Consider the following 19,832-nt stretch of genomic DNA (forward strand, 5'->3'; position numbering starts at 1 on the left):
TGGTTTGGGTTCTTTGAACAGATGTTTCTGAGTGAAACTGTCACTCGAGATCAGAAGGTGAAACTCTGCAAGCAATTTCTGAAGGTAACAACAGTGAGTAAGACAGGAGGGCTGCTCTGTGCTCTTATCAAAACTTTGCTTTCTATATGTGCCTTCAAAGATTCTGCTCTGTGATTTACTTATAGATAAATGTGGAGAGAAAATGCAAAAATACCAAGTCCCATGAGTCTTATCAAAAGATTTAGACCATCAACCATAAAAACACTAATACTTTAGAACTTTAAATTGGTTTAAAACAAATTACTAAATTACTAAAGTCACATTTTTATATTTAGTCCACATGCTGGACTTTTTTGAGAAATTAATGAAACATAAGATTTAACCAGTAAATCTGATTTTCCTGTTCAGTAAAGCCATAATTTTAAAGACTGTAATCATTTTTGGCATCTTAATAAACTGCTTTTTGTAAAAGCACAGATTTTAAAATTCACTGATAATAGCAATTATTATATTTTAGCATTAAAAATATGATTCTGATTAAACTTTTTTTTAAATTTAAAAAAAAATGTTTACTGTAAGTTATTTAGTGGAATGATTTTTATTTTACTTTACAATAGCAAATGATAATTTATACACCACAATCAAAAAAATGGCTTTAGAAAAGAATCGGCTGATTTGCACTGTAAGGAATCAATAAATAAAAATATACATAGATTAGAAACATTTTTAAAATTTCAAGCCTGTTGCTTGTAGGCAAAAGTTAGAAAGCTGGGCTTTTCTTCCTTGCAGCTTCTGCTCCCTGGCTTTTAAAGACACCTACAGTGTCTCACTGTGAACAACACTGAAAACAACATTGCAAAATATATCAATACATCATTAGAAAATTAGAAATATAAAATAGTAATGACGCTGTCTGGGATGGAGAGATATTCTGCAACTATAACTGTAACAATATTAATGACATGTGCATTATTGACAAGACACATGGATTTCACTTTTATCATGACTTTGAGTTTGTAGCTAAAACATGGTAACGTTTCTCACTACAAGGACACTGTGAACACTTTATTTGAATGACATAAGCGGTTATATCTCCATGGTAGTGCAAAGCAGTTCAACCCCTGAGAACATCGGTGCTTCCAGTGTGTGCAGCCTCACTCACTCTTCTCTCTCTCTCACGCACACACACACCTTCTTAGGAAAACACAATTATCAATATGGCCCCTCTACCCCAAACATTCCCACTCCAGTTATGTCAATGGAAAATGGAATGTGTGACATCATCACCGTGAACCCCTCACCTATACACACACGGAGACATAAAACTATTAGCCTGTTGACCCCACGTGTCATGGACGGTCACAGTGTGTGTGTGTGTGTGTGTGTGTGTGTGTGTGTGTTTCCTCTTATTCCATGCCAACCAGAAACAAAAAGAGAGAGAGACAGAGAGAGGTTATAAATCTGAAAGGGCCACAGCACCTCATCAGGAGTCAATGAACTGAGTTGAAGCGCACACACGCACACACACACATATTACTCCAGTGTGACTCAGCGGGGTGACTGATGTTTGTATCGCTCAGTGTCCCCGTCACTTTCAGCTGCCATGGAAACCATGGCGTCTTGAATAACTATAATATCATTAATGTGTCCGCTTCCACTTCTGCCCTGTTATTTTAATCTCATTGTGTGCGTGTGTGTGTCTGAAGTGAGGGTAGGGATATTGTGTGCGACTGTTATTCTAAGCGGCGTACGTGTGTGTATCATCACGTCTGACGGGATATTGTGTGTGCTGTCAAAGTGTTGAAGTCAATGTGAGTTTGAGATAAATTACGTGTGTGTTATTTTGGGCACAGAGACAAAGCACGGAGAGGATTAGACAAAGTTTTCCTGTTTCTAAGATGATGTTTTAATCCTGCCGACCCATTTGCTTCCACTGATAATGCAAACAACCTTAGACACACAGACGCACACACAGACGCACAAATTAACAAGCATACAGTCTTTTACTTTTTCTGTATCTTTATAACTCCAACAATAAACACAAATCAGCTGTAAATAACTATTTGTGTGCATCTGAAATAGCATCATATATCTCAGACTGCACACACAAGCTCACAGAAACACAGACACACACATAGAACACTTAACTAATTTAGACTGACAGGAGGAAAGTGGAGTTTCCACAAAGTGAGCTCAAGGTGTACCATTCTGAGGACACGTGCACACACACACGGAGGAGTGGAAATATAAAAAGGCCAGCATTGTCTACAAAAAGCAGAGCAAAAGCCCGTGGAATGTGTTCCTGTGAACTCATCTGACAGTCAGCGTGCCGAGGAGCATCAGGATGTCACTTACTGGATTAAACTCTGCCTGCATCCATTTGAACAGTGTGAGATTTATTTGAAGATGCCTGACATGTGAAGCTGCTCACACTTATTTCCATTTCACTTACAGCGCACTGTTTAACCACTTGATCTCTCACTGTTGATACAGTGCTAAATCCTTTGTAATCTGTAGGTAAACCAGGAGGCAAACTGTGGGCATGTGTCAGAAACTGCAGTTCCCTTAACAGCCACTTGAGGCTGGCTGTAAAAGTGAAACAATAACCACAGACTCCTGAGTTGAAATGTTTGACTTTACAGCGTTCAAAAGCATGTTTACAGCCTGTTTTTTAGTCTCTATAGTTTCCGTCCTCATATCAACTCAACTTGGTTCATGCACTCGGACATTGTGAAGGCTTGGAGTGGAGTGAGGGGATTGCTTGATTACTAAGGAGCCATGACTGTTTCGGGTTGGGTGGTTTTCACCTCCAGTAATTGAAGGTACTGAACTGGAACTCTGTGTTTGTGCTGCTGGTGCCTTTCTGCCTTGTTTTAATTGAAATATTTGACTAATATCTGGCTTGCTATGAGGTGGAGCCGGTCCAAGTAGAAGAAGAAGTAATTCTACCATTTTATTAGTCTGCGACTTAGCATGCATTTAGCATGTGCCTGTGGTATGTGCCAGTACAGATTACGAATGCAGCTTAATACTCTTCATTCGTATATTGTAAGGTAAAGACATTACATCAGTACAGACAAAATCCCAGCAATCAAACGTCGCCCTATGAGCAAGCACTTGGTGACAGCGGGAAGGAAAAACTCCCTTTTAACAGGAAGGAGCAGAACCGGGATCAGGGAGAGGCGACCATCTGCCGAGACTGGTTGGAGATGAAGGGAGGAAGACGGGACAGAAGAAACTGTGAAAGAAATTACTCGTGGAGTTGTGTATAACCACACAGAGAGCGAATAAAGGTGAGTGAAGAACAAACAGTGCGTCATGGTAAGGAAAGTGCTCTATTGGGCCACTTCACACACTGATGGGTAGAAAGCCTTTGACCAGCCTGCCTTTGGAATTAATGAAAATCTGCCCACATCTGGAGCACATCTGCCCACATCTCAGTAAATACATTTTAATTGTTACCATTTCCTTTCATGTGCACTGCTGTCATGTCTCTGATGGCAGACAAGCAGATGCTATGTCCAGGAATCTGAGAGGTTGCAAAGAAGCCAAATGGAGCTCTTTAGGTTTCTGAAGATGTTTTGCGTCTCCTGTAACGAGGGCTGTCTCCTTTGGTGCCGGTTTTGAGGGTCCCGCGGAGGTTTCACCTGCTAACCCCAGTGACGGTAATGACCCATCCGTTTCTTTAATGTGATGACTCATATGATCAATAGCGAGTTAACAGCCCTCACCTCCCTTGCATTAGCTTTCCCTTTTATTTTCACCCATGTCATCTTTAATGTGTTTGAAGCCTGTTTTATGGTACAGGTAGCTGCGTCCCATAGTTTTTGCTTGCTTACAGTGTGTTTTTCCTAGTTTAAGTATTACATGCTGATTCATTGTTTTTTTTAATTTTAAAAAAATGGCACATTTACTGTAATGTTCATATTTGTTGTATTAAAAATTGAGTTATAAGAAAGGTAATTCCACCCTGCAGAAGACGAAGAGCTCTTGCAAACAGTGCACTGCATATTACCTGTTTTGCTTTGTTTTTTCAGACATTGATGTAAAAGTAGGAAAACTGCGGGCTGGAATTTTATTTTATTTTATTTTTGAGTATTCCCAAACATATTAGTTGTATCCAATTTCTGTATAACTTGGTACACAAGGACAGGAAAACTGTTACATTACAAAATGCATTCAATGTTAATTTTTGTGCAGTCTATATAATGAGAAACCGAGTATCGTGAGCATAATGAGTATGACATTACTTGTATTTTTTACAGCAGATGCAAAATAGATGCACATTATTGTTAGTTGACAAAGTCATGAAATATCCATCCTGGACTTTTTTTGTTTTTCAGTATAAACATCCTGCTGTTATATCTTTCTAAGTGCTATCACCACCAATTTAAAGTTTGAATCACAGGTTTTTATCTTTTTTCAGTTCAGCCATCACACTGTTGATGGAAGCATTTAGGGAGAGGAGAGCCTTGTCTGTCAGAAGGTCTCACACTCTGTGTCCTGTGTGGAGCACACATCGCAGTGGCACTCCAGAGCCACGGGATAGTGGTAGAGAGGGGAGACGTCAGGCTGGCAGCCGGGCAGCCGGGCGGTCATGTGGCGACTGCGGTTGTACGTGCACACGCGGTGGTGACGGTGGATGTAGGGGGGTTCTGGTACAGGTTTCTGCAGGGTTCACACACACACACAAACACACACAGGTGAATCACAGGTTGCGATTGGAGGAAACAAAGCTTTTAAGAAGTTGAACTAAAAACAAAGAAACATAAATTTTGGTGGGTTTTTTTGGTAGTTTAAAAACAAACTTCAAATTTTATGTAGTAATAGTTGACATAAAAAATGAGTCTGAAAAACACAGAGACTGCAAGTTGTTGTTGTCTAAAGTTACCCAAAGGTACAGCATTAACATGTCAAGTTTTCAGAAGTACAGTGAAGGATTGGTATCCCCTGACTGGGATCTGAGCATTTCTTATAAAAAAAAGTTACCAGAAAGCTAACGAGACAAGAACAGATCATCAGCTTTGTTATAGTTTAGTACAAGTCCTAGGACATGTAGGTGGGACGTTCAATCCGAATATCGATAGTTTGATACCAGTTTTGGTTAAAAGCACTTCTTCCCTGCACATCATACGCACCACACTCGCTCGTATATCCCCCATGTTTCGATTATTGTATCGTCTGAGTCGTCTATGTCCTCGTCCTGGATATGTCTCTTCTAAGATGTTTTCCTGTTTTGTTTGCAAATGAAGTTGTTGTTTTTTAAAAGATTGTTTCTAGCACGATGTTTCTATCTGCTACCTTCAGTATATAGCCCACTGTATTATCTGAAATCTTATTTACTTATTTTGTTTATGGAAGTAAAATAATATACCTCAAATATGCACTATGAAAAATGCAGGTGTAAATAGACTGACAGGAGGAAATTTCACCTGCAGTGAAATTGGACCCCCCCGACCATACATACATAGCAAAGACATAACGTGGGGACACAGGTCGGAGAGCCTATATCACATATCGCATTAAAACAACAGAAAATAACCCAAAGTCCTTTAGAAACAGGCGTATTTACATTCCATGTCTTCAAAAAACCCAGTTTCAAGATATATAAAAAGCTGAAAGGTGTGTCATTACTGTGAAAAAAATGAAAATCACAGTGATTAGGCAGTGATTAAAAAGTGTTCAGAATTTGCAAATTGATGATGATTCATCTCATAAATTAAAACACACTGCTCTCCCCTACACAGGCTGACTCTATAAGTTAAAAATATCGGTATCGGCCCCGTAATTACTTCGTGTCGGATCAATACCAAAATTTGTAGTATCGACATCTTATTAGTGCACTAATAGGAGATGACTCTTTTATTGGATGTTTCAGTATCCCAGCGTTAAAGACACAAACTCCTGTGTAGGTTACAAGTAGCTGATGTGACATTTATTGTCTCTGTGTGTGTGTGTGTGAGAGAGAGAGAGAGATACCTCCCACGTGTGACAGCGCCCCCAGCAGGCCTCTGTGGTGATGCGCAGCCCCTTGCAGCCAGGCTTGTGGGCCACAAAGGAGAACTCCCGCACTGCGCATCCACGGAAACCCTGGAGCACTGTTGTCACGTTGACACACAGCACGGCTGCCCCGGCAACCAGCAGGAGGAAGAAGGAGAAGGTGACACGGTGGAGGTGCATGCTGGGTATAATGGAACAAAGAGGGTTAAGTTCAGCAGCTTTGTGGAATAAATCATATTATTATTTCACTTAATCATCAGGAACACATGATGTGGTGTGATACATGGAAAGATGCTATCATTGATATTGAAGAAAAAATATTAAATGAAGAAATATTATCACTAATTACTTAAAGAATATGCCTATACAGTGTATATCTCTTCTTGTATATTGAAAACAAGTGATAATAGTCAGTAAAGGTGGTGAATTGCCAATAGTTTACATGAGAACAGCAGTGTGGCAATGAGCATGACTCACAACTCCCTCTAGTGTCTACTCTGGCTACTGCAGCCAGAAACGCCACTAAAAAGTTGGACACAAAAACATTTCTTAGTGTTGAGTACAAACATCTTTGCAGATGGGAAACCTGACACTGGTGTTTACGTGCATAAAACCTCATCTTCGTCTTCTCTTGTAGGACACAGAATAAACGTGTCTTTTCAAAGGTCTTTAATGCTACAGGAGACGTTTACTCAAAAACTGAACGTTTTCAAGCAACCCACCTGAAGTTTACTGAAACAGCTGGATTTAACTCAATGTAGCCAGACTGTTAACTGTTTGACTGGTTTCTTTTAAGAATACATAAAACCCCATTAAGTTAGCAGAAAATTAAATTCTTTCAGAAGCTCTGAGACCACTGTCACTGGACTCACTCTGTAATGACTCTGTAAAGACTGCGAAAGCATCTGAACAAAACCATGCACATCAGGCTCAATTTGTTATTGTCGCATACCCATCCTACCTTATTTTAAAAATGTTTCACAAGACGATCTCTCACCTTTTCAGCTGAAGATCTTTTAGAGGGTTTGAGCTGCAGGACTCAGGTCTCTCTCTGTCCAGACAATCCAGTGAATGGAACCAATCTGTCCTTGTTATTGTTTTTAGAAGGCCAATAGGGCGGACGGACACTCTGACATCATAGCAATTACAATAAAATACCATTAGAGACCCCAAGCCAGAAATAATGGAGACTCCCTGGAAAATAATGATGCTTGTCTGTATTTTCTTAACCTCATCCTGTATTGTATCTCTCTCTCTCTCTGTGTGTGTGTGTGTGCAGTTTCATGTGGGGAGCTGCAGTACTGAACTGTACACCAGAGTTACAGAATAGATAGAAATATACACAAATCTTGGTAAAGGTTGTTGGTTAAAAAACGACTAATAACTTAAAGACCACAGATATATACACATATATACATATACATAGCATCTCTGGTGTATGTCCTACCCATAAACTGTATATAAAAGATGGACATAAGTCTGAAAAGCAGAGAGACTGTCTTTAACCTGCATTCTTTCTAATTCCCAGCAGAGGCGATTCCTCTGATTTATCGTCTTCCTTTACCGGTGTCGAGTCTCATTCAATACAACAAGTCCGTTAGAGTCATAAAGGATAATAAAGTTGTGTCGTCCATTGTTATATCTGGTTTCAAGATGACGACAGCCAAAATGCACAAGCCAAACCGCTGACATCAGCAGTGTTTGCAATCTTCATTTATATGATCTTAATGAATTTATTCAGAATACAGATTAACTGTGTCCTCAGCTACAGAACTGTTTAAACTGTGACCATCGGGGATGGTCTTTTGCACTCACACACTGGCACTGCCAAGTTGAAAATCTAAAAACCAGAGTCACAATTATAGTCAGTTTGTTAAAATACCCCTGTGCGCTAGCAGATACAAGTAAACAAAATCGGAACTGAAAATCAGGATCTCTGAGCACAAAAGCAAGACAAGAAGTGCTGAAAGATTCCCAATGGCTAAGTGTCGTAATTCAGCTGGCAATCTTGCAAATTCTCTTAAATTCCAGAATATAGAAATAACACTTCTTCCTAAAAGAGGCGGTGCCTGAGAAACATTATTGCTACAAAGATAATCATACTGGATTCATGCCCTTCACACAGAAACGCTTGGATAAACAAATATTGTCATATTATAGAATGTTTATGTTTTACTAATGTTTTACTGTCTGATAACTTTAGTCGAAATATGTCTGTGAAGGTTCTCAGTCATCCAGGTCATCATTGTCATGTATTGAGATATGGCTATGTCTTAATGTGATGACTTTTGAACCGGATGTTATTGTCCGAAGGAGGCCCCACTAAGTGGGTAGTTGTCAGATCGACAGTGTTCAATAAAGCAAGAGCAAGACCGTGCTGTATGTCCTGATTTAATTCAGAGTGCTCTGCCTAATTCAGTAATAAGGTGGGCACACAACAATGGCGACGAGGATGACACAGACCTGGAATTGTTTTTGTGAGAAGTAGACCCAGCGGCGGCACGGTGTTAGCGAAAACTTGTGGGCTAACATGGAAAAGTCGGGTATTCAACCGTTCGCCTGCTACACTGATCCAGCTACGCTCGGACCGAGATGGACGCGGTGGTTAACATCCTTCGAGTTGTTTGCTGATGGGAAAGGTCTTCTTTTGACGGATAATGCTACAGATGCGATCAAACAGCGGAGACGCGCTCTTCTACTGCCCTCGGCCGGACAGGACGTGCAGGACGTCTTCTCCACTCTACCACAGACGAGAGAGGCAAAGGATTACACCGCGGCGGTGACTGCGCTCAACACTTATTTTGTTCCTCAAGTGAAAGCAGTATACGCACGCCAAACTTTCCACAAATTGTCCCAAACACCAGGTGAGACTGTGCAACAATTTTGTACACGTTTAAGGCGAGCTGCAAAAGACTGTGACTTTCAAGGTGACAATGGCTGTATCCCACGCTTGAAGTACGCGCACTAAGCGTACTACGTACGGTGCGTACTATAAGTACGAGATGTGCGTACGTGAGAGGCTTATGAAATGGGACGGTCTAGCCTTCGTAGCGCTGTTCAGGTTGCCTAGCAACCATGATACTAACCGCGAGAAACGTTACATACAGCTTTGTTTGACAGAAATGAAGGAGAAAAATGTTTTGTTGGTCAATCATTTTTGTCATGACATCACTTTTATTAGTTGAGTATCTGAGGCTGAGACCACAGGACTGTAAAACATGATTGTTGGGCTTCATTTCTGTACTGAACAGTTATATCAAGAGTAGTTAGTAAATAACAATTAGCTGATGTTGTTCATGAGACTAAAATCATCTCACTGTGGTAATGTAAATATAATATGGCCAATATTATAGTTATTGTCAGATTATTATGATATATATATCATAATAATCTGACACACACACAAACACACACACACACACATATATATATATATATATATATATATATATATATATATATACATATATATATATATATATATATATATATATACATATATATATATATATATATACTTTATAACTAAGGCTTTACAACTAAGTTAATGCTGAAAGTACAAACGTCACTAATGTCACACAACTTTGCCACATGTGGCCAACAGCAATGTTTTAATGTTCTTCATTATTAAACATTTGCACATGAATAAGTGACGTCATATTCAGTACTTACTTTTGACAGTTCACTCTTGGCCGCTCCCTTCTGCCGTATTTTGCGGCAAAATTATCCACACCCACCGCCGTGCTATGAATTGTGGGATATATGGGACCACGACGCGTGCACCGGACCACGCTTGATATTTGGGGAAATCGACGGCGCATTTGGAGTATGCATTTGAAGTACACTTCGAATTGGGACAGCCGTCGTCGCGTGGCGGTGACGTAATCACACTTAAAATGCGTACTTCAAGCGTGCAGACCCTAAATTGGGACACAGCAAATGATAACCAGATACGGGACGCTATCCTGAGTAAATGCACTTCTGAATATGTACGGAGAAAGCTGCTCGAGGAAGGTCCAGGCTTAACCCTAACTCGCTCGTTGGAGGTGGCTTCACACTGTGAACGCGTGGAGGAGCAGATGGTGGCGATGAGCGTCGCCGGGGAAAAGAAGGGAGAGGACACGGTCAGCCGGATTTTTACAGCAAAAAAAGAGAAGAACAACAGACCAAAAGGAAAAATGAAAGATGATAATAAAACAGACAGACAGTGTTACAGGTGTGGTTATACTGACCACATGGGCAAAGATCCCAAATGCCCAGCACGAGGACAAACATGTCACAAGTGTAATGGTAAGGACCACTTTTCAAAAATGTGTCGTACAAAAAGACAAAGAAAACAAAATGTGAAAGCTGTTGAACAAGATGATTACGCATTTACTGTAAATGATGATAATGTACCTGAGAAACTTGCTTTTTCTGTTGGGGGAATAGAGTTGAAAATGTTAGTTGACTCTGGAGCTACAAGTAATGTGATGGGAGAAAACATGGGAAAAGCTAAAAGCTGAAAAGATAAAATGTCACTCATATGTACCCAAAGAGCAGAGGAATTTATATGCATATTCCTCAGCACAGGCACTCATGGTTAAAGGTGCATTCAGATGTGAAATCAAGATTGGTGACAGGACGGAAGAGGCTGAATTTATTGTGATTAGAGGTAATGGTGAACCACTCCTGGGAAAAAAGACTGCTACAAAGTTAGGAGTGTTGAAAATAGGTGAAAACGTGGCAGCTGTCACAGATTTAAAGCACACTCTTAAAGAAAAATATCCAAAAGTGTTCAAAGGAGTAGGAAAAACACCAAACAGATCTGCCTGTACATTGATCCTAATGTGAAACCAGTAGCACAGCCACTGAGGCGCATACCTTATCATTTGAGGGATGCAGTGGAGAAAAAGATCAATGAACTAATCGACATGGACATTATAGAACGTGTAGATCAGGGGTGGGCAACTCCAGGCCTCGAGGGCCGGTGTCCCTGCAGATTTTAGATGTGTCCTTGAACCAACACAGCTGATTTAAATGGCTAAATTAGCTCCTCAACATGTCCTGAAGTTCTCCAGAGACCTGGTAACGAACTAATCATGTGATTCAGGTGTGTTGACCCAAGGTGAGATCTAAAACCTGCAGGACACCGGCCCTCGAGGCCTGGAATTGCCGACCCCTGGTGTAGAAGGACCTACAGCTTGGGTAAATCCTGTAGTGGTACTCCCAAAGAAATGTGACAATAATATCAGAATGTGCTTAGACATGAGAAAAGCAAATGGGGCAATAATCAGGGAAAGATACCCCATACCCACTGTGGATGAAATCTTGCAAGGACTAAACGGTTTTGCAATCTTCACCAAACTAGATCTCAAGTGTGGATACCATCAGCTAGAGCTTAGCCCGGAGTCAAGAGAGATAACTACGTTTGCAGTGCACAACGGAGTTTACCGATACAAAAGGCTAATATTTGGAGTCTCAATATCAGCATGAGATCGCCAATGCACTAGCTGGCATTGAAGGAGTTGAGAACATTTCAGATGATGTAATCATACACGCGCCCGACCAGGAAACCCATGATAAGCGCCTGCATGCTGTGATGAAGAGACTTTCTGACTGTGGCCTGACACTAAACTCAGAGAAGTGTCAGTTCAACATGGACAGACTCGTGTTCATGGGAATACTGCTGACGCAGAAAGGCATCGGCCCAACTGAAGAAAGAGTGAGAGCTGTGGTGGAAGCCCAAGAACCGAAGAATGCTGCTGAGGTGAGAAGCTTTCTGGGACTGGTAGGTTTCAGTAGCAGGTTCATACCACAGTTGGCTCCACTCTCTGAACCACTTAGACGTTTAACTCAAAAGGAGACTACGTTTATATTTGGGCAAGAACAAAAGCAAGCATTTGAAAGACTAAAGACTGAGTTAGCCAGAGCAGGTACCCTAGCCTATTTTGACAAAGAAGCCCCAACCAGAGTCATAGCAGATGCAAGCCCTGTAGGCTTGGGCGCAGTGCTAATACAAATACAGAACGGAGAAGAGGTACCAGTGTGCTACGTAAGTCGGAGTTTAAACGACTGTGAGCGAAGACGTTCTCAAACAGAAAGAGAAGCCCTAGCACTGGTATGGGCATGTGAGAGACTACATCCATATGTGTATGGCAGGAAGTTTGACCTCGTCACAGACCACAAGCCATTAGAGGTCATATACAGCCAGAGGTCTAAACCTTGTGCATGCATAGAAAGATGGGTTCTCAGACTGCAACCATATGACTTTAAAGTAGTGCACATTGTGGGAAAACAGAACATTGCAGATTCACTGTCAAGACTGCTGTCAAAAGAGATACACAAGCATGAATCTGAAGAATATGTGAGATTTGTTGCAGTTAATGCTACTCCAAGAGCACTCACAACAAGAGAGGTTGAAGAAGCCTCTGCTACAGACTCAGAATTAACAGAAGTGCGAAGAGCTATTGAAAATGGACACTTTGAAAAATGCAAAACATATGCACCCATTGCAAATGAACTGTGTGTCATTGGCTACATAGTTTTGCGGGGAACTCGCATTGTATTGCCGGAAAACCTCGGAGCTCAAGCACTGTCACTAGCTCATGAAGGACATCTAGGAATTGTTGGAACCAAACAGCATCTCAGAACAAAAGTTTGGTGGCCAGGGATGGACAAAGCTGCAGAAAAGTTTTGTAAAGCTTGTCACGGATGTCAAATAGTAGCCAGACCAGATCCACCTGAACCACTGAGAAACACACTTTTACTGGATGGACCATGGCGAGATGTGGCGGTAGACTTACTGGGACCACTACCTTCGAACCACTCAATACTTGCACTGATAGATTACTACAGTTGGTACTATGAATATGATGTAATGTCATCTACAACTGCTGAAAAAGTCATTGACTATTGACTGTATATTTAGCAGACATGGGCTACCAGTTACCATCAAATCTGATAACGGCCCACAGTTCAAATCTGAGTTGTTCAGAGAATACTGTGAAACTAATGGAATCAAACATATAAGAACTACACTAAAATGGGCTCAAGCACATGGAGAAGTGGAACGTCAAAATGCATCATTGATGAAAAGAATCAGGATCGCACAAGCCAAAGGACTTGACTGGAAGCGAGAGCTAAGAAAATATGTGACAGTTTATTGCAGCATTGAACATCCAACCATGGGCAAAAGTCCAGCAGAACTCCTGTTCAACCGCAAAATGAGAGGAAAGTTACCGAACATTGGTGAGGCAAAAGCAACGGAGTTGGATGTGCGTGACAGAGACGCTGAACAGAAAGGAAAATCAAAGATTTCTGCTGATGAACGAAGGGGTGCTGAGTATTCAAAAGTTGACACAGGAGACACAGTGCTGGTTCAACAAGACAAAGTGGACAAGTTTACAACACCATTCAACGCAACACCACACAAAGTTGTAAGCAGAACTGGAAACCAAGCCCACTTCCAGCCTACCCGGCTTTTGGAGGACCCGGCCCACTTAGACCGCGAAGGCCGGGTCCTCAGGTGGATGCAGCCTCTGAATTTGGACACCTGGTGAAATCCAATTTATTTAGTTTTTTGTATATATGTATATGTATGTTCACTGTCGTTTTTTTGTATTTTCCCTGGAACACTCTCTCACAGTCTGTTCTCTAAAACCTAAAAGAGGAATTATGGATTGGATCAACTGGTCCCTAAATGCAATTGACACCCTTTTCTCAACGAGAAGTTTGGGCTTGGGTGAGCCTGAGTGCTGAAGATATCTACCTATTTGGAACCCTGATAAAAGGGTTCTTGCTGATCGGAGCTGGCTTGGCCCTGACTTATCGAAGAATTAAGAAAGCGGAAGCGGCTGTTCAAATCCCCACAAGGCTGCCCGCTGGGATTGGAACGATGGAAGAGGCGTGAGTTTCTCAAAATGGGCCCATTGAGTCAGCACGGATAAGATCTTGGAGAGGCTACGGCTACTGTGAATACTCAGAATAAGATCTCTGACTGCAGACTGGATACATCTTGGAAGGGCTAGCCCGGAATAACATCTCTGGGCGCAAAATTGGATGACATCTTGGGGAGGCACACTGTCGTGAGTTCTCAGAAATTGGCTCCTTTAGCACAAGAAATGACAACATCACAGAACGCAAGTATGGCGAAGCTCACGGCTCTCCAACGGGAGATTGAGAGACCAGTGTTCGACTGTAGAACTGCTTTGAAATTCATATGAGCTGTTCGCACTAAAGTAAAAAATAACATCACTTCATTTGGATACCCTCTAGGCGCCAGCTGCAAGGCCGGAGCTGAACAAAACACCCTGATAACGACTGTGTTGAGTCTGTTCCTTCCCATTCCATGCAAGGCCACCAGGGTTGACTGGAAGACTGTTTACTTAGCCTGGCAGAGCGAAGGACACTGTCTCAGCTGAACTATGGACACGCACACACATACATATACTGATACTGATAAGCACTCACTGACGCATCACCCTCCCTACCCCGGATCCAACGCCACCTCCAACGCTTACCTCCCCTCTGATGTGGACATAGGGTCAGCTGGAGGCGCAGTCGAAGATTGCAGCGGTCCCAGATCAGATGTACACACTGGAACACTTTCCCATGTTGCTGTCTGTGTTTATTGTGCTATGGTGTGTTGATATCTGTGCATTCCTGTATTATCCTTTTGTGTTACACATTTCGATGTTTTTTTCCTCGCTACCTAGCCTGACCTGTCTCCCCAATGTGATGTTTGTGTATTGTATGTACGGTCGGCAAGGTCTGTCATCTCGGTTGTGGGCAAAAGACCTGAAACTGACAAATAAAGGCTATCTCTCATCATCATCTCATCTTTTGAATGTCTCCCCAATTCTGAGGTCTCAAGTTTGGCAAGTATGTGATAAGTATCGCAATCATGTCTGGAAATGGAAGAATCATTGATAGGAATTAGGCAACACAAAAAAGACACAGACTCCAGAGTGTTTTCTCAAAGTGAAGTTTTAGTTTTTAGCACATTATATTTTTTTCTCCATTCTACACTTCCCTGTAATGATACATACAGTAGTAAGCCACTCTACATTCAAACCCCCCCACCACTGTGTTGGTCCCCAAAATATACATCTTCTTCGTCTGCATCATCTTTATCATTTTCTCTTGTTTTTTTTTCTTCAACACAACAAACAGACCATTGGGCAGACAGTGCAAATCTAGAAATTCAGTGAAATTGCTACGTAATGCAGTAGTAGGTTTCGGTAACGTTATATTCTCATTCTGTTGCTCTGACTTATTGCCATTCTATCGTGTCTATGTCTTTTCTTTCCTCTATCTTCCCCCTCCTGTTTTCTTTTTTTGTCTTTACTGTCTGTCTTTCATCAGATCCACCCACATCGCCCCTCTGACTTAAAGCATTTGTTAAAATCTGGCCTCCTGAAAACGGCCACAGAGAGGAAATGCGAGCGTCCATGAAAGCAGCGCTTGATGGCTGTCTGTGAGGCGACACCGGAGCTCTCTACAAACACTCTCTCCTCTCTCACTTCCTGTTCTGGAGCAGTTCCTGATTGGATGGCAGAATGCTAGAATTGAGGAATATTATTATTAATCATTATCATGGAGAATTCTTGAACAGTGGGAGCTGGGGTCATCCCAACAACAACAATCTAGAGGGTTTGTGAGTAAGCAACCCAAGAAAAAAAAATCATGAAGCAAACCAAGTTTAGTGACAGCGAGGTCAAGTTTTGTCTCTGTTCGATTGTGTTTCTGAGTGTCACCTGCCTGAATCAAGACATTGTTTGAAATCCCAAAAATGGAAGGGTCTCTCGTTGTCAGCCAGGTGGTGACGTGGAGTAAATTATAGGATATAAGAAAGGAAATGTTCCACTTGTGTTTGGAGTTTTAGGTGATTGAGGATGACGACGAAATCAGGCTTTGGATTTTTGCACTCTTTTTGCAAAATACAATCAAAGAAAAAAGTCGAATTAATGAAACCAGCACCAATAACTTATCTGTAGTTGCCTGCTTCTAGCGTTACTCATAGACTTCAGTGGTGTTCAGTTGTCCTGTTGTTGTAACGATAAGTCAGGCGCCTTTATGTGACGTAGCTTTCAAACAGTCGCACAATGAGTACGGGAGCTTTGTGCTAAATTGTCACAAAATTTGGTTTTTGGCGCCAAAGGTGACATAAGTTGTAAGGTCTTTATAAAAAAGAAAGCAAAACGCAAAGCTGCTTCACCAAAGTTTGAAAGCAACAAACCCTTTTGGTACGAAGCTGGAAACGATTTCGAAACATTGCTGATTCAGACAAGTTTTTAAGTGAGCGTCTAGGAAAAAAACGGTTCTGCGGGGTTTTTTGAAAGTTTGGTTCGAAGCAGCCGACACTTAGTTCTGCCTGTCAAGCGTAAAAAAAAAGAACAATCAGTTTTGTTTCACGATACATTCGGATTCAAACCCTGTCCCACAGGAAGGAGAGAAGGCGAGAGAGAGAAAAGGAAGCAAAGAGACGACTACTTTCTCCCGTTCTCTGTCGCTCTGTCTACGCATATCTCCTGCTCGCCGAATCACTCACTGGATACACGCTCAAGCACCCACGCACGCAAACACATGCGCGCACACACACACACGCACACACACACAACCTGACCGTCAAATAAGGTTACATTTCCTGATCAAATAGAAAATAAATAGCATCAGACTCAGTTTTCCACAAAAAACAAGATTATACAAAAACCAATAAAATTAACAACGTAATTTACAAAGCAAAATCATTTCTCATCAAATAAATCTACACAGAAGGTACCTTTAAGACAATGTGAATATCAAGGACGCAACAGGAGTAAAAACAAGAGTGGGAGGTAAACGTTTCAGAGTGACACCCACTTCCTGTCGTCACCCCCTAAAAAACACAGATTATCCTGAAAGAATGAAAATATTGCTAAAATAATTTTTTTTTCAGTTTTTTTCCTCCCTCTCTTGTATCCCATCACTCTATCATAATGATCAGACAAGAATAAACAGATTTTTGTTGGTTCACATCAAAAAAAAAAAAAGCTTCCTCATCATGGTCACAATCTAGCAGCTTTTGGTCTGCTCGAACCTGCAGACGTTCCAGGCTCAGAAATCCAACTGGATTGCTGTGTTTTTCTTTTGATTTGACACACATGCGGTGGGTTTCATTCATTCTCATGTGTTGGGTGGGCTTTATGAGTCTGCTTGGATTCGTTTAAATGTAATACTCTGTGATGAGGTTCTAAATTAGCGAATAGACACATGTACACACCAAAAAAATATCATCATTTGGTGCCAAATTAAAATTAAAGGTAAGCCGTGGAACTTTTAACCAATAAGAGATGATAGATAAAGCGTGTTTTTATGACTGGATCCAAGTTTTGTTTGCGTGTAAGCAACACATTCACAATACTGATTTCATGCTGTTCTCCTGATCCAACATTTAGTGGCAGCAAAGAGCGACGAAATGTAGAATTTGTGCCAGAAAATGCTGGAAAGTGAAGCAAATGTGCCCAAAATCGCAGTTCCTCAAATGACCACTTGAAGCTCTCCTGTTGAAATATTTATTAATGGTGGAACCCAACCTAGCTGTCTGCTAATCTGACCCAGTCAACTAGACCCACGTGGAAAGCGTTTGTGGGGCTGGTGTGCTCTCTTAGAGCTCGGTTAAGAAGCTCGATCATCCAGGAGGCGCTCAGACTAAAGCTGCCACTTCACCATACAGGTGGTTTGTGTCCTAAAGGCCCATGTATGCTCAACATTCTCGGCCTCGTGAATGACAAAAGTGGCGTCGTATCGCATGCATCAAGTTGCGCTTGGTTACTTTTTGGTGCGATCGCGTCAATTTTCACAACCATTTTATTGACACAGATTTACAGATTGCAACAGTATTGAAAAGATGAGACCTTCTGGAATAAATAAACATTCAGTGATTTCTTTATTTACGATTTTGACCGAACCAGCGCTAATGTGGAGGTTCTGTCTGAATCGTGACGCCTATCATTTAGGAAAATACTGCGGCGAGTACCGAGTCGTGGCAAAGCCATTATTTGCAGACACGACGACCAACACGTCGAGGATTAATTAGCCATCAGTCACAGATGGATGCATGAATTGAGGCTATGCTACTCCCATTCAGTGTATGCATCTTGCTAACAAAGGTTGCTATCATTAGCCAAACTTCAAAACAGGACTTCACAAACCAGTGGGTATCATCACAGAAGCTAAACCTAGCATATGTAGCTTTTTTTAGCTAGCAAAGGCGGATGTTAAAAATGTAAATTCGCCAGGGCTCCCGAACAGACAAAGTACATTCATGATGAGTAAGACATCTACGTAAAACTGTGTTTAGAACAAAACTCCACACGGCACCTTTAAAAAAATGATTCACGAGCTTTAAACGTGGAATGTTTGGGGATTTCTTTGTTTGTTTGTTTTTTAAATCCACCACACCACAAGTAATGAATGAAAGCAAATCCACCCATGCCAATCCAGTTCATTCCTCCTCCTTTTAAGGTCTGCTAAAGGGGAATTCTGCTGAATTTCAGCACTCACATTACAGCCTCATACATTTAACACGTGATGTGAATTCAGAATTCGAGTGGACCTTCCCCTTTATGATATCTGCTACACTAGTGTTTCTCCCGTAATACACTACAGAAATATCCAGAGACATATGTATATATATAAAAACATTATCATCATCAGTAGTACTTAGAGTAGAGTAATAGTAGTAGAGTAACAAGTAAGAAGAAGGAACATTATTGTACTTATATCATCATCTTCATCAGCGGTTATTAGGGACTTCAGGCTCATCCTTTGGTGGAACCCGGCAGACTGGGAGAGGAGTTAACGCCAGAATCAGCCGTGTGTGTCTGTGTATGTGTGTGCGCGTGTGTGTGTGAGACAGTGTGATTTAAAGTAATATTCAGGTGCATGAATCAGCTGTTGGCGTGTGAATTGTTTAACCTGGATAAACTCTCTGTAGCTCTGTCCTCTGATATTTACAGTAAAAATGTACCTGCGCCCGCGTCTATGTGGCGGTTCGTGGGTTCGGCAATAGTTTTGGGACTTTTGTGTGAAATTGCTTCTTTTGTTTATTGATGTATTGTGCTATCCACGCATGAAATCAGCATCTCTGACCAAAAGATAAATACGTGGCCACGGCGCAGACTCGTTCTCCCTTAGGCGACTTAGAAATGTGTTAAACGTGGTAAGTGTTGCACCAAAAGAGATGTTATATCTCTCGTTTTGAGGCAGATTTGAAGCAGGCCAGCACTGATCTGCCGTTTCCACGAATTTAAATGACAGTCTGCACTCGGACAGTATTTATCTTCTGGTCTGCAACATAATGTGTGTACAGCAAAACGTGAACCAGTTTCACACAACTCTGTTAGAAAGAAGGTACATTGTTTACCTTGGATCACCGAGTTTGCGCCTTTTTACAAAAAGCAACCACCTCCGTGACACAAGACGACAGAGAAAAAAAACAGTGGACTTGTTTTGTACCTTTTTCTGTCTCCCAACACTTTTACCGTCATCTTCCTGCTTTCTCCCTGTCCCCTAACCCTCCCCTCCCCCCCATTTGAGCTAATGGAGTGACACCTAGGTGGCGCTCTCCCCAGCTCCAGAAGAGGCCCCGCTGGGCTTGGGCTCGGGCTGGTCGGAGTGAGCTGTCTGCGGGGAGGAAGGGTTAAGCGTGTCCCCTCTCTCGCCTCGCTCCTGGAGGTTGCGCTGGTTCCTGGCGGCCTCCGTGAGCATCTGCATCCGGCGCTCCTGGTACTCCTCCAGGCCTCGCCAGAGCTCGGCACGCTCCCGTTCTCGCTTCAGCTCCCTGGAGAGGCGGCGGAGAAAAGAAAATA

The 19,832-nt window shown here is 41.8% G+C and overlaps 2 protein-coding genes across 4 annotated transcripts in view; both read right to left on the reverse strand.

The window, feature by feature from the left end:
• Positions 1–4,068: 4,068 nt before the first annotated feature.
• On the reverse strand, positions 4,069–8,947 carry gphb5 (glycoprotein hormone subunit beta 5). Of its 3 annotated transcripts, XM_087839362.1 has the most exons (5): positions 8,832–8,947; positions 8,464–8,740; positions 6,998–7,129; positions 5,980–6,181; positions 4,069–4,668 (listed from the first exon to the last, which is right to left on the reverse strand). In XM_087839362.1, the coding sequence occupies exons 4-5, from the start codon at positions 6,178–6,180 to the stop codon at positions 4,480–4,482; spliced, it is 390 nt and encodes a 129-aa protein (XP_087695488.1). In that variant the 5' UTR covers position 6,181; positions 6,998–7,129; positions 8,464–8,740; positions 8,832–8,947; the 3' UTR covers positions 4,069–4,479. The 3 variants fall into 3 exon arrangements, with proteins under 3 accessions (XP_087695488.1, XP_087695487.1, XP_087695486.1); XM_087839361.1 differs by having other exon boundaries at positions 8,464–8,835; XM_087839360.1 differs by lacking the exons at positions 8,464–8,740; positions 8,832–8,947 and having other exon boundaries at positions 6,998–7,210.
• A 6,004-nt stretch (positions 8,948–14,951) lies between these two features.
• The window catches only part of ppp2r5b (protein phosphatase 2, regulatory subunit B', beta), a 54,564-nt gene continuing 49,683 nt past the window's right edge, over positions 14,952–19,832 (reverse strand). Inside the window, exon 13 of the mRNA XM_087837666.1 lies at positions 14,952–19,804. Coding sequence (XP_087693792.1) covers positions 19,576–19,804 — 229 coding nt within the window. The 3' untranslated portion in view covers positions 14,952–19,575. The remainder of the gene's footprint in view (positions 19,805–19,832) is intronic.

Source organism: Neolamprologus brichardi, chromosome 3 (genome assembly GCF_056152115.1).
Source record: "Neolamprologus brichardi isolate AB-2024 chromosome 3, ASM5615211v1, whole genome shotgun sequence".
Lineage (NCBI taxonomy): Eukaryota > Metazoa > Chordata > Actinopteri > Cichliformes > Cichlidae > Neolamprologus > Neolamprologus brichardi.

Excerpts from the sequence above, each read along its gene's own strand:
- gphb5 (XM_087839360.1), bottom strand. The coding sequence starts at position 7,161 with ATGGTATTTTATTGTAATTGCTATGATGTCAGAGTGTCCGTCCGCCCT. Across the intron at positions 6,182-6,997 it reads AAAGATCTTCAGCTGAAAAG|CATGCACCTCCACCGTGTCA; the intron begins GTGAGAGATCGT and ends CATTATACCCAG. Across the intron at positions 4,669-5,979 it reads GGCGCTGTCACACGTGGGAG|AAACCTGTACCAGAACCCCC; the intron begins GTATCTCTCTCT and ends TGAACCCTGCAG.